At 43.7% G+C, this 17,402-nt stretch overlaps 1 protein-coding gene across 1 annotated transcript in view; it reads left to right on the forward strand.

Moving 5' to 3' along the window:
• The first annotated feature begins 5,638 nt into the window (after positions 1-5,638).
• Positions 5,639-17,402, forward strand: part of gba2 (glucosidase, beta (bile acid) 2) — a 57,379-nt gene continuing 45,615 nt past the window's right edge. Inside the window, exons 1-3 of the mRNA XM_078409874.1 lie at positions 5,639-5,917; positions 10,437-10,528; positions 15,734-15,849. Of these exons, the coding sequence (XP_078266000.1) occupies positions 5,724-5,917; positions 10,437-10,528; positions 15,734-15,849 (402 nt within the window). The 5' untranslated portion in view covers positions 5,639-5,723. The remainder of the gene's footprint in view (positions 5,918-10,436; positions 10,529-15,733; positions 15,850-17,402) is intronic.

Raw genomic sequence — 17,402 nt, forward strand, 5'->3', positions numbered from 1 at the left:
AAACCTAATTTTGGGTCAAGAAGTCTAATCAGAACTGCAAATATGAGAAAAACAAGCATCTTTTAGTGTGGGATGGGGAGGGGAGTTGAATTGGCATACAACTGGGAGGTCAGGATGGCCATTGCAAAGTGTTGGCGTTCCACAAAGCAGTTGCGTGGCTTATGTTTGGTCTCACCAATGTAGAGAAAACCACATTAAGAGCATCAAATGCGGTAGTTTCGGCTTCCCGGCGAGCCGTGCAGCAGAAGGTTTTCCGCCGAGCCTTGGTTGCACACCGGAAACGCAGCCGGAGCTTTTATTGAGGTGCTGTGGTCTCGATGCCTCCCAGAAGGCCGTGGAGAAGCAGGAGCCAGAGCCTCGCGGTCTGGAGCCTTGTGGGTCGGAGCCCGGGCCGGAGTCTTGCTGGTCGGAGCCCGCAGCCGACGGAGCCTGGGTCAGCAGAGCATGCGTCTGGGGCCTGGGCTGGTGCCGTGGAGGTGTCAGGACGGGACCCGGCGGTGATACTGGATGAGGGTGGTCTACGAGCGCCGACCGATGGACGAGGATGGACCTCGTGTGAGTGAGTATGCCGCTGCCGGGGAGGAGGAACAATGGAGGACCCGGGGGACCACCATGAGAGAGGGGGAGGGGGGAAGAACAAAAGAGGTTCTGTCGTGGATACTTTGCAACTTTGCAAGGGCCCTTTATGTGACGACCATTGCATACCTTGGGTATGCAAGCAAAGAATTTCACTGTGACTTGTCACATGTGACAATAAAGTATTAATTAATTAATTCATTCATTCATTCATTCATTCATTCAATCAATCATTCAGATGAGGTTGGAAGAGGTGTGTGCGAATCTTTGTCTGACCTGGAAGAGCTTTTTGGGACCCTGAATGTTGTGATCTAGGAGGTATACGGACATAGTTTTCCCCTCTCTACATCTGCAGGGGAAAATGCAAGGGGATGGGATGGTGGGGAAGAATAAGCAAACTAAGGACTCATGAAGATAGTGGTCTCTGTGGAAAGCAGAATGGCATGGAGAGGGAAAGATGTTACTAGCGGTTTGATTCTGGCAAAAAAATAAAACAGGGAAGGCGGCTCAACCATAGCAAACGAGGGAAATCAAGGATAGTGTTAAATCCAAGGAAAAGGCGTATAAATTGGCCAGAGGAAGCAGTAAACCGGAGGACTGGGAGAAATTTAGAATTCAACAGATGAGGACAAAGGGGTTAATTAAGAGAGGGATAAAAGAGCATGAAAGAAAGCTTGCGGGGAATGTAAAAACTGACTCTAAAAGCTTCTTTAAATATGTAAAAAGGAAAAGATTAGTGAAGACAAATGTAGGTCTCTTACAATCAGAGATAGGTGAATATATAATGGGAAACAAGGAAATGGCAGAACAGTTAAACGAGTACTTTGGTTCTGTCTTCACTAAGGAAGACACAAACAATCTCCCAGAAATCCTTGAGGTCCAATGATCTAATAGGAGGGAGGAACTGAAGGGAATCCACATTAGTCAGGAAATGGTGTTAGTTAAACTGTTGGGACTGAAGGCAGATAAATCCCCACGGCCTGATGGTCTGCATCCCAGAGTACTCAAGGAGGTGGCGGTAGAAATCGTGGATGCATTGGTGATTATTTTCCAATGTTGTTTTTACTCTGGATCAGTTCCTGTGGACTGGAGGGTAGCCAATGTAACCCCACTTTTTAAGAAAGGAGGGTGAGAAAAAACGGGGAATATAGACCAGTTAGCCTTAGATCGGTAGTGGGGAAGATGCTTGAGTCGATTGTTAAAGATGTTACACCAGTACATTTGGAAAGCAGTGACAGGATCACAAAGTCAGCATGGATTTATGAAGGGGAAATCATGCTGAACTAATCTTCTGGAATTTTTTGAGGATGTAACAAGTAGAATGGATAAGGGAGAGCCAGTGGATGTATTGTATCTGGACTTTCAAAAAACCTTTGACAAGGTCCCACAGAAGAGATTAGTGTGCAGAATTAGAGCACATGGTATTGGGGATAGGGATTGACATGGATAGAGAACTGGTTGCCAGACAGGAAGTAAATAATAGGAATTAACGGGTCCTTTTTTGAATGGCAGGCAGTGACTGGTGGGGTGCCTCAAGGCTCGGTGTTGGGACCCCAGTTATTTACAATATATAGTAACGATTTGGACGAGGGAATTAAATGTGACATCTCCAAATTTACGGATGACGCATAGCTGGGTGGCAGTGTGATTTGGATAGGGTGGGCGAGTGGGCAGATGCATAGCAGATGCAGTATAATGTGGATAAATGTGAGCTTATCCACTTTGGTGACAAGAACAAAAAGGCAGATTATTATCTGAATGGTGTCAGACTAGGAAAAGGGGAGGTGCAACAAGACCTGGGTGTGTTTGTACATCAGTCACTGAAAGTAAGCATGCAGGTACAGCAGGCAGTGAAGAAACTAATGGCATGTTGGCCTTCATTGCGACAGGATTTGAATTTAGGAGCAATGAGGTCCTACTGCAGTTGTACAGGGCCCTGGTGAGACCGCACCTGGAGTAGTGTGTGCAATTTTGGTCTACTAATTTGAGGAAGGACATTATTGGTATTGAGGGAGTGCAGCATAGGTTCACCAGGTTAATTCCCGGGATGGCGGGACTGACATATGATGAAAGAATGGGTCGACTGGGCTTGGATTAACTGGAATTTAGACGGATGAGAGGGGATCTTATAGAAACATATGAAATTCTTAAAGGATTGGACAGGCTAGATGCAGGAAAAAAATTACCCGATGTTGGGGGAGTCCAGAACCAGGGGTTACAGTTTAAGAATAAGGGGTAGGCCATTTAGGACTGAGATGAGGAAAAACTTCACCCAGAGTTGTGAATCTGTGGAATTCTCTGCCACAGAAGGCAGTGGAGGTCAATTCACTGGATATTTTCAAGACAGAGTTAGATTTAGCTCTTAGGGCTTAAAGGAATCAAGGGATATGGGGAAAAAGCAGGAATGGGGTGCTGATTTTAGATGATCAGGCATGATCATATTGAATGGCGGTGCTGGCTCGAAGGGCCGAATGGCCTACTCCTGCATCTATTTTTCTATGTTATTTTTATGTTCTATTCTGTTGCAGCTGGCAGAATTAACAAAGGACGCAGAGTTGAATGTGGAAGCTATTTAGGTGAAAGGTAAGGACCAAGGGAACCAGCATGTGCAGTTGCTTCCTACACACTCTCTGTCTGTGCCATCTGGATGTGTGAGGGTGTGGGGTGAGGTGAAATCTGACAAATGGAGAAAATATGAGAGAGTGCTTCATCACCACAGCATAGGGAACATTTCCTGAAGGATGGCATTTCAAATGACCTGGAGCAGAAAGCCTCATCTTGAGAACAGATACAGTGGAGGCAGAGAAACTAAGAAAAAGGCATGGACTCCTCACAGGAGACAGGTGGGAGGAGGTGCAGTCGAGATAGCTATGGGGTTCAGTGGATTTATAGTAAGTATATTGAAATTGATTTATTATTGTCATGTGTACCAAAATGCAATGACAAGGGAAAGAAGCTGTTCCTGAATTTGGTGATACATGCTTTCAAGCTTTTGTATCTTCTGTTCGACTGGAGAGGGGAAAAGAGGGAATGACTGGGATGAATAAAGGTCCTTGATTTTGGTGGCTGCTATCCTAGGGCAGTGTGACTATAGATGGAATCAATGGTGAGGAGACTGGTCTACGTGATGGACTGGGTTACATGTAGTACACTTTCTAGTTTCTACACTTTCTTGTAGACTTAGGCAGAGCTGTACCTCAACGAACTGTGATGCATCCCAATTGATTAGTATGCTTTCTATGGTGCATCTGTACATGTTAGTAGGATTTATTGGAGAAGTGGTAATCTTCCTTGGCCTTCTGAGGAAGTAAAGTCGTTGGAAATATGCTTTCTTGGTAATAGCTTCAATGTGGTTGGTCCAGGGCAAATTATTGATGATTTTATGCCTAGGAACGTGAAGCTCTTGATTATCTCCACTTCAGCATTATTGATACTGATTGGGGTGTGTACTCTATCTCGCTTCCTGAAATTAATACTAGCTCCTTCATCTTGCTTACATTGAGGAAGAAGTTGTTGTCTTGATACCATGTAACTAAGTTCCCTATCTCTTCGCTATGCTCCATTGTTCGTGATCTGGCCCACTTCAGTGGTGTCATCTACAAATGTGTAAATGCAGTGACAGCAGAGATTGGCCACACAGCCATAAGAGTGTAGGGAGTACAATAAGGGCTGAGAATGCATCCCTAAGGGGGACTAGTGTTGAGAATTATTGTGGAGGATGTTTTGTCACATACCCTTACTGATTGTGATCTACGGGTAAGGAAGTCAAGGATCCAGTAGCAGAGGGACGTGCTAACCTCTAGTCCATGAGTTTGGAGATGAGTTTAATTGGAATTATGGTGTTAAAGGCAGAGATATAGTCAATAAATAGGAGTCTGATATTGGTGTCCATGTCATCTAGATGTTCTAGATGTGTAGGGGCATGGTCAAACACATACACAAACTCACGGCGGGAGTGACCTCGGGCGCCGCGCTGGCCCGATCCACCTGCCAAACAACCGCGCTGCCATCGACCGGAGCGGCGACCAACGACCAGAATGCGCCCCGGTAGGCCCGACCTGCCTCACAGGCCTTCCAGGGGACTCCGGAGAAGCTGGCCGAGGCATATCTGGGCCAAAGGAGCCTCAGCGGTGGCGGCAATGGGAGCCTTGGCAGCGGCAGCGGGAGACTCAGCGGCGGCAGGAGCCTCGGGGCGAACTTGGGTCTCGGTGGCGATAGGGCCTCGCGGTCGATGGCGTGAGGGGGGGAGGGGAAAACAACGGGGGCCCGGCTTGGGGGGACTGCCGTGAGGGACGGTGGGAGAACAAAGGGGGACCCGGTGTGGGGGAGGAAGGTCCTACGGAGGCAGAGAGAGAGAGAGAGGTGTGCTGCTGTAAAACTGGACCCCGTGCATACTGAGACAAGTATTGTTTTTGGCCTCTCTTGCCAATGAAACTGATTTGCAACTAAACAGACAAGTGAGCCTTTTTCTGTTCTACTAGTCAGATCCTTGAACCTGTTCCCTTGTAACAACTGGAAACGTCACCTGTCCACTCCCTCGCCAGATGCTGTCTGACCCGCTGAGTCCCTCCAGCACTCTATGTTTGGCTCAACACTCCAGCATCTTTAGTTTAGTTTAGTTTATTATTGTCACGTGTACCGAGGTACAGTGAAAAGCGAGAAACAAATAATTGTAGATGTTGGTTTATACCAAAGATGGACACAAAATGAAACTTTGAGAAAAACTGAAAGTCTTGAAACTTTGCCGGCGCCAGAAATGTACTTTGTGCACTGCCTCGGTGAATTCTGCTGCATGATTTTACCGGATTGCATGCAAAACAAAGTTTCAAATTTCACTGTGCCGAGGTAAATGTGACGGTGAAATATCATTGAATTTGCAGTTTCCCCAGTGCGGTCGGTGGCCTGCGCTTCCCAGCGCCGCCGGCAGGGTGCGCGCACGGCGCCTGTGCAGTGGGCGACACTCATCGCCCTTTGTTGCTCGCGCCGCCGCCGCCGCGCGCGCGCACGCGCCCCCTCCTGGGTTTCAAAAGTAACGGCAAGTCGGGAGGGGGCGGCGCGCATGCGCGGTGGCGGCCGGCCGGCAGGCAGGCAGTGTGGGTGGAGCGGAGCTGAGCCACGGGCGGCGGGATCTCTGCAGCGACCGAGAGATGGGGAGCAAGGAGCCGCAGAGCAACGAGCTGATGCTCAAGTACGCGGGCGGCTGCTGCCCGGACAAGCCCGGTGTCCCCAGCTTCGGCTGGAGGATCTGCCTGGCGCACGAGTTTAAAGAGCGGAGGAAGCCGTTTGAGGCCACTGATGTGTCGTTGTCGCATATGATCAGTCACCTGGGCCTGGGGATCCGGTGAGTGAGGGAGGGAGGGAGTGAAGGAGGGAGGGAGGGACAGAGTGAGGGAGCGGCCAGCTGGCCGGCATGCAGGCACCGCCCTGGTCTGGGGACGGCAGCGTCGCCGCCTCAACCGCGGCTGCCTTAGGCTCTGCTGGCTTGACGGAGTCGGGTTGTAGGAAATGGATCCTGACCAGGTGTATCCACTGCACTGTTGGCTGCCCTCCCCTGGCGAGGGTTATTGTGATTCGTACTCTGGCCCCAGTATCAGATCTGAAAATGCATCAACACATCAATCCCGCACCGGCCGCAGCCAACGCCGGTGTTTCGGGGGGGTTAATTGCTGGTCAACCTCTGCAGAAGCAGGTCGCTGGAAGCCAAGTTGTTTCCCAGCTCTCTTCAATCATTGGGACTAGTTCACCTGCCTAATGTTGTCGCTTACAGACACGAAATGCTGGAGTGACTCGGCGGGACAAGCAGCGTCTCTGGAGAGGAGGCATAGGTGACGTTTCGGATCGAGACCCTTCTTCGGTCTAGTTCTAATTTAGCCATACCGTATAAGGATTAATGGAAATGCAGGAGACTACAGATGTTGGGAATCTGGAGCAAAGCGAACTGCCGGCAGGTCGAACAGCTTCCAAGGAGGGGACAGAATTGACCGGAGAATCTCGACATGAAACGTCGGCAATTCCTTTCCCTGCACAGAATCTGAGTCCGGGCGGTGCGGAGATCACTGAATGGATCAAAAATATGTTTACCCTGCGCCAGCAACGATGAGAATTATTGAGCCGTGCACGTTTGGGATTGGGAAATACATTTATTTCCTGTGGAGGCGGAGTTCTCAAAGTCTTGTTATAGAGTGATGCAGAGTGGAAACGGGCCATTCGGCCCAACTTGCTACATGTCCCAGCTACATTAGCCCCACCTGCCCACGTTTGGTCCATATTCCTCTAAATCTGTCCTATCCATGCACCTATCTAACTGTTTCTTAAATGCTGGGATAGTCTCGGCCTCAACTACCTCCTCTGGCAGCTTGTTCCATACACCCACCCACCACCTTTTGTGTGAAAAAGTTACCCCCTCAGATTCCCATTAAATCTTTTCCCCTTCACCTTAAACCTATGTCTAGTCCTTGATTCACCTACTCCAGGCAATAGACTCTGTGCATCTAGCCGATCTATTCCTCTTATGATTTTATACATCTCTCATCCTCCTGTGCTCCAAGGAACAGAGTCTTGGCCTACTCAACCTCTCTCTATACAGCATGGGTTGTAAATTGGTTGAGTCCCTACCCTTTGTACACCCAACATGTGCAGAATATACCTGTGCTATGGGGAGGATACAACATGCTGGAGTAACTCAATGGGTCAGGCAGCATGTCTGGAGAGAAGGAATGGGTGACGGTTTGGGTCGAGACCCTTCTTCAGACTTCTGTCAGTGCTATCTTCTGTTTAGAAGCATGAGAAATGATTTTACTGACACCTACAAAATTCTCAAAAGGTTCCAAAAGATATAGATATATATATATAGCCCAAGAGTCTAAATGGTGAAGTGTTAATACTGTTCCTGCTAACGGTTAGAGGAGGAAATGTTTTTGCCAATTCACACTGATTGTGGTCTACCAATGAGGAAGTTGAGAATCCAGTTGCCTAGGGATTAGCAGACGCCCAGTTCCCCGAGTTTGATAACAAGTTTGGAGGGAATGATGGGGTTGAATGCTGACCTGTAGTCTATAGACAACAGCCTGACGTGTATTCACATAGTGGTCGAGGGCAGTATGGTGAGCCAGTGAAATTGCTTCCTCCTTTAATCTATTGTGGCGGTATGCAAAGTGTAATGGGTCCAGGTCCTTTTTAAGGTGGGAGTTGATGTGAACCATTACCAACGTCTCAAAATACTTAATCACTGCAGATATTAGTGCCACCGGTCAAATGTCTTTAATACAATACAATACAATACAATATATCTTTATTGTCATTGTACCCAGGGGTACAACGAGATTGGGAATGCGCCTCCCATACGATGCACTAATTTAGGTAATTTAGACAGCAGCAACCCAACGAAACGAACAGTTGTAACAGTTTTGGACAGGGTAAAGTGCAAGTTGATCTATGCGTTGTGGCCATCCGGCTCAGCAGGACCGGTTCATAGCAGCTATGGCCCTGGGGATGAAGCTGTTCCTGAGTCTGGAGGTGCGGGCATAGAAGGCCTTGTATCGTCTGCCCGATGGAAGGAGTTCGAACAGACTGTTGCAGGGGTGTGAAGAGTCTTTGTGGATGCTGGTGGCTTTTCTGAGGCATCGTGTGTTGTAGATGCCCTCCAAGTCTGGTAGCTGTGTTCCGATGGCCCTCTGAGCTCTATGGACTACCCGCTGTAGAGCTTTCCTTTCTGCCTCCGTGCAGCTGAGGTACCACACAGGGATTCCATGCGTTAGGATGCTCTCTATGGTGCAGCGGTAGAAGGTCTTCAGCAGCTGTTGGGGTAGACCAGACTTTTTCAGTGTTCTTAAGTAGAACAGTCTTTGTTGTGCCTTCTTGACCAGCGCAGCAGTGTTATTGGACCATGTTAGGTCCTCCGAAATGTGAGTGCCCAGAAACTTGAAGCTGGACACTCTCTCCACACTGACCCCATTGATAGAGATCGGGGCATATTCCCCGTTATGTGACCTACGGAAGTTGATGATCAGCTCCTTGGTCTTGGTGGTATTTAGGGACAGGTTGTTATCCGAGCACCAGTCCGCCAGGTTCTGCACCTCCGCTCTATAGTTTGTTTCATCCCCGTTGGTGATCAGCCCGATCACCGTTGTGTCATCTGCAAACTTGACAATGGTGTTGGTGTCGAATGCAGGAACACAGTCGTGTGTGAAGAGGGAGTAGAGCATGGGGCTCAGAACACAGCCCTGTGGTGTGCCGGTACTCAGGGTGATAGTGGAGGGCAGGTGCGGGCCCATTCTCACTGCCTGCGGTCGTTCCAGCAGGAAGTCCAGGATCCAGTCACATAATGACGAGCTAAGGCCTAGCTGGTGGAGTTTGGTGATGAGCTTGGTGGGGATGACCGTGTTTAAGGCATGAGACCTTTCTCTTCTTGGGCACCAGTAATACTGATGCCCTTTTAAAACAGGGGAGAACTTTAGTCCTGATGCGAGCTAATGTTAGTAATCAAGAAATGGTGCAGAAAAGATTTTGAGGACGTTGCCCAAAATTGAGGGCCTGAGCTCTTGGGAGAGATTAAGCAGGTTAGGACTGCAGGAGCGCAGAAGGATGAGGGGTGATCTTATAGAGGTGTACAAGATCATGAGAGAAATAGATAGGGTAAATGCACAGGGCCTTTTACCCGAAGTAGAGGAACAGAGGACATAAGTTTAAGGTGACGGGGGGAGGATTTAATAGGAACCTGAGGTCAACATTTTTACACAAAGGGTGGTGGCTGTATGGAATGTACGCCGCAGGAGGTATTTGAAACATTGGATAGGAGAGAATTAGAGGGAGAGGGGCCGGGTACTGTGGGACCAGTATAGATGGGGCATGTTGGTTGGCATGGGCAAGTTGGACCGAAGGCCCACTTTCCATGCTGTGTGACTCTGACTCTATGGCTTTGTGTTCCTGGAGGCCATTTCATCAAGTGTGAATTTAATTTTTTTTTAAGGCTGGGCCAAATGCATTATGGAATTTGGTGTATAATGTATTTCTGTGCAAGCATATTTATAGTATGAAGTAGCATCATAAGTCAAAGGCATATATCCTAATGCATCAAAGGCATCATAGCACAACTTCTCATTTTGATAGACAATAGACAATAGGTGCAGGAGTAGGCCATTCGGCCCTTCGAGCCAGCACCGCCATTCAATGTGATCATGGCTGATCATTCTCAATCAGTACCCCGTTCCTGCTTTCTCCCCATACCCCCTGACTCCGCTATCCTTAAGAGCTCTATCTAGCTCTCTCTTGAATGTATTCAGAGAATTGGCCTCCACTGCCCTCTGAGGCAGAGAATTCCACAGATTCACAACTCTCTGACTAAAAAAGCCTGGCAATTGATTTTTAAACTTGTATCCTTGACACAGAAATTATTTGCTTAACCTTTGACTTGGAATTAATAAAGTATACTCATTGAGGCTCGGATAAAACTGGTCACAGTCGTAGAGAAAACGGGCCCTTTGGCCTACAAAGACCACGCTGACCATCAACTACCCATTTGCACTTATCTTACAATAGTCTAAGTCAACTTTATTCTCCATTTTGTCACCAATTCCTCGAGTTCTACCACTCACCTACACAAGGTAATTTACAGCGGTCAATGAACCTATCGATCTGTATGGGATGTGGGAGGAAACCAGCTGACCAGGAGAAAACATATGAGGTGTGTAGGGAGTATGGCAAACATCACACAGATAGCACCCAAGGTCAGGATTGAATCTAGGTCCCTGGCATTGAGGCAGTGGCTCTATAAGCTGATATGCTGTGAATAAAATCTTTGTTAATATCGAATAGTGTGGTTTCAGCTTGCTAATATGTGCTGTGATTCTGTGTCTGTATAGGTATTTGAAATGGTGGTATAGGAAAACACGAATAGAGAAGAAGGCACCATTTATTGACACATTTAATTCCATACCTTTGCGACAGATTTATGGTGAGTACATTGGTGTAATTTTTTCAATGTTGCTCTTCCAATAGCTTAATTTTATTTCTGAATGTAGTTTAGCATTCCACTATTTTAACAATGACAGTATTTGCATAAATCCAAATAGAAGAATAGACCATTTGAGTCATTGTTGGTAGATGTTTGAGGAATAACAGACTTAAGTGTCCCCAAAGGGAAATAGTACAGGAATCAAGAAATAAAATGCAAATGAAAACAATGATGTAAACACTGGGCTGATCAAACAGCATTTGTGGGAAGACTAACAGTTGATGTTTCAGGTTGATGACGTTTCATCAGAATGGCTAATTCTAATACAGACTGGAAAAGTCAATTATCTGAAAGTTTTGAGTTCAGTGTCAAGGCATCAAGACTGTAATGTGCCGTAAGGATGCTGTTCCTTCATTGGAATTCATTGGAACAGTGTAAGGAGACCAATGACATTGAGTAAAACACTAAGTGCTAGAGGAACTCGGTGGGTCAGGCAGCATCTGTGGAGGGAATGGACAAACATTTTGAGTGAGCGCCCTTCTTCAGACTGATTGGAGAAGGGGGGAGAAAGCCTGGCAAGCGATGGGTGGATACAGGAGAGGGTAGGGTGGTTGTTTGGTGGATGGGTGGAGTAAGTGACATAGGCTAGGGGTAAAAACAAAAAAAGGATGTCAGAAAAGCAGAGAATGGGATTGGTGCAGTCTCCCCTTTCTCAATCTGTCTCCATCACATGGGACAGACTGTATACTAACATCTACACCAAACCCACTGACTCCCACAGCTACCTTGACTACACCCCCTCCCACCCTGTTTCTTGCAAAGGTTGCCATCTCTTGCTCTCAATTTCTCAGTCTCCACTGCATTTGCTCACAGTTTTCCACTGTGACATCTGGAATGTCCTCTTTCTTCAGTAAACGTGTTTTTCCCCCTGCTGTTGTGGATGGATCACTCATCTGTGCCTCCTCTGTGTCCCACAGTACTGCTCTCACTCCTTCTCCCCCAGACAGAATAAGGATATTCCCCTGGTGCTCCCCTTTCATTCCACCAGCCGATGCATCTAACACATAACTCTCCAATGTTTCTGCCACCTTCAATATGATCCCACTAGTCATTTCTTCCCGCCTCCACTCTTCTCCACTTTCTTTGAGATAAAATTTTTATTGGAGATAGGTACATCTTTACAGTCATACATTTTTAAATTGATAATATTGTCAATTATTATTATATTGTCTCCAATACCTTTTGCCCCCTTTTTTTTTTAAAACTAGATAGAACTAAAGAAATAGATGAAGTAAAGAAAGAAAAGAGAGAGAAGCAAAATAAAAACAAAAACAAAAACAAATTATAAAAATAAGGAAAAAGTTAGTTAAAGAAGAATGGAAAAATTTATTAAAATAACAAAAACTTCATTCGAGATATATACGTACATTTCAAAGTATAGCATTTCATCCATTCTTTAGTCCGAGTGCTAGTCAGGTTCCTGTGCTGAACCATTCTGACCCTTTAAGTAATCAATAAAAGGAGACCATATTCCAATGAATAATTCCTGTTTGTCCAACAGGGAAAATCTGATTCTTTCCACGTTTAAGGTCTCCGTCATTTCTATAATCCACATTTTGATTGTGGGGACCGTAGGGCCTTTCCAAAATTTTAGAATTAATTTTTTTCCCGTTATTAAACTATAATCCATAAAGTTTCTTTGTATTGTTCTAAATGTTTGATTTAATTCTAATATTCCGAGTATAATTAATTTTGGATCTGGGTCCAATTGTGTGCTGGTTACTTTAGATATTATGCTAAAAATATTTACCCAGAATTTTTTAATTTTTATACAGTTTGCGAACATATGAAATAATGTAGCTTCTAAATGTTGACATTTATCACATTTAGGTGAGATAAGTTGGAAAATTTTATGTAGTTTTGTTTTTGAATAGTGTAACCTATGTATTACTTTAAATTGTATTAGAGAATGTCTGGCGTTTAGTGAACACTGATGTATATGTTGCAAACTTTCTTCCCAAGTATCTTTCGTAATTACTTGGTTTAATTCTTTTTCCCATTTTTGTCTGTATAAGTCCGTGGAGGGAATGTCACTGTCTAATAAGATATTATATATATAAGATATTAATTTTTCTGTATTAGGATGTTTGTTCCAACATTCATCAAGAATTTCTGAATTTCTAATTCGAAAATTTTGGGAGTTCGATTTTACATAATCTCTAAGTTGAAGATATCTGAAATAATCATTTCCACGAAGACCATAAGTCTGTTGCAACTCCTGAAATGTCAGAAAGGTGCCTTCCTTATAAAGTTGTCCCATATTTTTAATTCCATAATCCTTCCATTGTGTAAAACCCCTGTCTACCCATGAAGGCTTAAACAAAGGATTATTCACAATTGGAAGAAAAAGTGATAAATTATCTAATTTTAATGTCTTTTTTAATTGTTTCCAAATTCGTGTAGCACTAAATATTATAGGGTTTTCCCTATAAATTTTTTTGTTTAATTTAGACGTAGCAAATAATATCGAACCAATATCAAAAGGTAAACAATCTTCCTTTTCCATTTTTAACCAGTCTGGTTGATGATCTATTTCTTCCAACCAGAAATTCATATTTTTAATATTAACTGCCCAGAAATAAAACAAAAAATTGGGTAAAGCCAGGCCTCCATTTATTTTTGATTTACACAAGTGTCTTTTGTTTATCCTATGATTCTTATAATCCCAGATAAAATCATTAACAATAGAGTCCAATTTTTTAAAAAAGTTTTTTGTCAGATATATCGGAATTGTCTGAAAAAGGTATAATATTTGCGGTAAAAAAATCATTTTTATGGCATTAATTTTGCCAACCATTGAGATAGGGAGTGTTTTCCAATATTGAATATTCTTATGTAGTTTGTTCAATAATGGGGGGAAATTTGCTTTAAATAATGATGTATATATCTTAGTTACATAGATACCTAGATATTTAAATTTTTCATTTACTATTTTAAATGGAAATTGTTGTATTATCTGTTTATTATGTTCCCTTATTGGCATAATTTCGCTTTTATTCCAATTTATTCTGTATCCTGAAAATGAACCAAATTGGGTTATTAACTTTAATAGGTTTGGAATACTAATTTCTGGTTTTGTGATGTAAATTAATACGTCATCTGCGTATAGAGAAATTTTATTCACTGTATCCTTTGTGTTATATCCATGTATTTCCGGATGCCCCCTAACTCTTTCTGCCAGTGGCTCAATAGCAAGCGCAAATAATAATGGGGATAACGGGCATCCTTGTCTACAACCTCTAGATAGGCTAAATTTCGATGACAACCTTTGGTTTGTAAATATTCTGGCCGTGGGATTTGTATATAACAGTTTTATCCATGTACAGAATTTCTCCCCTAGCTGCATATTTTCCATCACCGAAAATAAATAAGACCATTCAACCTGATCAAATGCTTTTTCAGCATCAAGTGAGATTATTGCTAGATCTTCATTAATAATTCTCTTGGAATATATAATATTAAATAATCTTCTTAGATTATAGTATGAGTATCGTTTCTGAATGAAGCCTGTTTGGTCAGGGTGTATTAATTTATTCATCACTGTACTTAATCTATACGCTAGTATTTTAGTTAAAATTTTTTGATCTGTATTTAAAAGTGCAATTGCTCTGTATGATCCCGGATCTTCCGGATCTTTATCAGCTTTAGGAATGAGTGTTATTATAGATCCACTTTCTGCAGAGACCGCTCACTCCATACCCCTTAGTGTACTCCTCCCTTACCACCTAACCTGCCCCCTCCCCTGTACCAACCACAGGAGATGTAATACCTGTCCCTGCACACTTTTACTTCTATCCTGTGACACTCAGCCCTTCCATGTGAGAAAGGTTTAAGTGAACCTCTTCCAATCTCTTCTACTTTTGGTGTGAAGATGTGGTCTCCTTTACATCAGTGTGACCAAGCATACACTAGGTGACCGTTTCCCTGAACACTTGTGTGCTATTTGTCAAGGTCTGCTAGGTCTCCTGGTTGCTAACAATTTCAACTCCCATTCTCAAATGGGCCATTTTCAATGCCAGAGTGAAGCCACACAAACTGGGGAACGGCATCTCGTATTCTGCTTGGGAATCTATCTTGTAACCCAATGGTATGGATACTAAACTCTTCAATTAAAAGTAATATCCCACCCACCCTGGTGTGCACATATTTCTTCCAACACCTCTTAACCCTCTCAGTCACCCTCTCCTTTCCCCCTTCTTCCCACACTCAATCCCCCATATCCCTTCCTCACCTCTTTCCCTCTGTCTCCTATTACCCTTATCTCTCTCCCTCTAGCTTTTCATTTTATTCATCCTCTTTCCTTATCTGACACCCTTTTATCGCCTTTTCATCTTTAGCTTCTGCCACTTGCTCCACCCAACTGTCAGACAACCCTGTCCTCTCATCTGTTACCACCAATCACTTACCAGGCTTTGTCCTAACCCCCGCTTCTCTTTAATTTCTTCTCTGTTAATACCTTCCTACATCAGCTCAAAGTAGGATCTATTTCAGGAGTCTGTCAGTCATCTGAGCATTTTGGCCAGCCGAAGGAATGACAATATGTAGCTAGGTCTTCGGCAGATGAGATGTTGGCTTAAGACAATAGACAATAGGTGCAGGAGGAGGCCATTCGGCCCTTCAAGCCAGCACCGCCATTCAATGTGATGATGGCTGATCATTCTCAATCAGTACCCCATTCCTGCCTTCTCCCCATACCCCCTGACTCCGCTATCCTTAAGAGCTCTATCCAGCTCTCTCTTGAGACTGACTTTGGTTTAATTATCCCTCCAATGAATATGGAGAACTGACAGTTCTCAGTTATCTTGTTGACATCTCCCCTCTGCTGTTCTCTGGTAAAGACTTTATAATATTCTCCAAGTTTTTCTGATCTGTTGTACATGTTCAAGTTATTTTACTTTCCGCACCAGAGCTTTTTTATTTCAGTAAAAATATAGTTACATTATCATTTTCATTACAAACTTTAAAAAAGAATCTAATGCTTTGAAACAAAACAAAAAAAATTGTTTACATTCGTACACATCAGATTTTCCTGAATTAAACATTTCTAGGACTTTCATCCTTTTTCAGTTTTCCTGAGGTTGGCTTTAAAAAATCCTTTAACTTTGGTTAATATTGTTGAAATACCAATCTGATTTTTCTTTACAGGAGCTCCGTTGGGTGGTTTTGGAGGAGGTACTATTACAAGAGGATGGCGAGGAGAGTTCTGCAGATGGCAACTAAATCCGGGAATGTATACTTACGACACTGTGATTGAGAACCAGGTATTTTTGGTGGTCCAAGGTGACATTGAAACTAATCGTGCTCGCAATGAGTACCATACATGAGTACAATCAAGCCATATACAAGGACAACAGGTTGTGCAATAGGAGAAAGAAAACCATACGGAATACAGTGCTATAGCTACAGAGAAACACTAGATAAAAGAGAGTACGAGCCTCAATGAGGTAGACTTGCAGATTAAGAATACATCCTTTGAGCGGTTTATTCAGAGATTGCTAATAAGGTTATCCTGACCTAATCCATTTGCCTGCATTTAGTCCATATTCCTCTAAACCTTTACAATCTATGAACTTGTCTAAATGTCTTTTATGCATTGTATTTATATCTGCCTCTATTACTTCCTCAAGTAGTTTGTTCCACATATCCTTCACCCACCGAGTCTATGTCCTTGAATTTTCTGATGTTGCTTGCCTATGGTCTTATCTGCACCCGAGAAATTGAATATGCTGGTTAAAAGATTCAGGATATAATCTCGCTCTTCAAATTGAATGAGGAAAGCAAGGAACAAAAATGTAATCTCTAGTATCTTTTTGTTTTTGGATGGCATCAATAGTTTACAGCTCCTGTAGGAGTTTAATTAAACAAATATTTAGTCTTGTAATGGCGACCTCAGTTTTTTCCTGTAAACTCTTTTTTAATTGCCATTGCTATACAGGGATTCGGAGTGATCTTAATGCAAATCCAACAGAAAGATCTTCGAGTCGTTTTTCCAGTTTAATTAGTTGTTTATTGAAGTAGTTGTACAAACAAAGAGATGAACATACCAGGCTGTACTTATCTTGGATTCAAGTCATAGCTGGCTGCTCTGTTCCCCCTGTCTGCTTACAGCTCTCGTTGTAGGCCTGGTAAGAACTGTATCCTCTCCCTCACTGTGTCTAACTCCTCCCAGTCCCTGTGTCCACAGATATACCACCTTGTTCTGGCTCCTCCCAGTCTGTTGTGCCCATATATGTATTCATTTAACGACAGCCCCCAAGTGTCCAAAATAATACGGTAAGATATATCTAGACAAAATAATATAATATGCTCGCAGCAGCCAGTCCAAACACAAATGGCTCCTACATGCCGGCCCCTAATTGCTCTTATGTATATAACAAAACAATTACCAATAAACATTAAAAGGAGCTATAAAACTTTACACATAATCTAAAAGAAAGGCGTGGACTATGTGTTGACGTCTAATCTACTTTAGTGATTCTTCAATCTTTAAGGCCACTAGTCTTTGCTGTACTCAGTTGTCAGCTTCTAGGAGCAGACATATCTTTGTTATCAGTCTTTCCAAGATGTTGCTCTTAGTCTGAAGTCGAACAGTGCGCACAAGACCTTGTGCATCTGGTATGGTCTCCAATATTCTGCCCATGAGCCTTGTGGAGCAGTGGAATTAGCCACCACGACAATGTCACCTGGAGCAAAGCTTTTTAATACCATTACTATCAGCTTCTAGTACTGATAGTTATTCTTTGAGTATTTGACTGAAAGAGATGATTGCGCTTTCAGCTTGGGAAAGATCTTCAGGACATAAACATTGTCCGCG

The sequence above is a fragment of the Rhinoraja longicauda genome, chromosome 1 (assembly GCF_053455715.1).
Source record: "Rhinoraja longicauda isolate Sanriku21f chromosome 1, sRhiLon1.1, whole genome shotgun sequence".
Classification (NCBI taxonomy): Eukaryota; Metazoa; Chordata; class Chondrichthyes; order Rajiformes; family Arhynchobatidae; genus Rhinoraja; species Rhinoraja longicauda.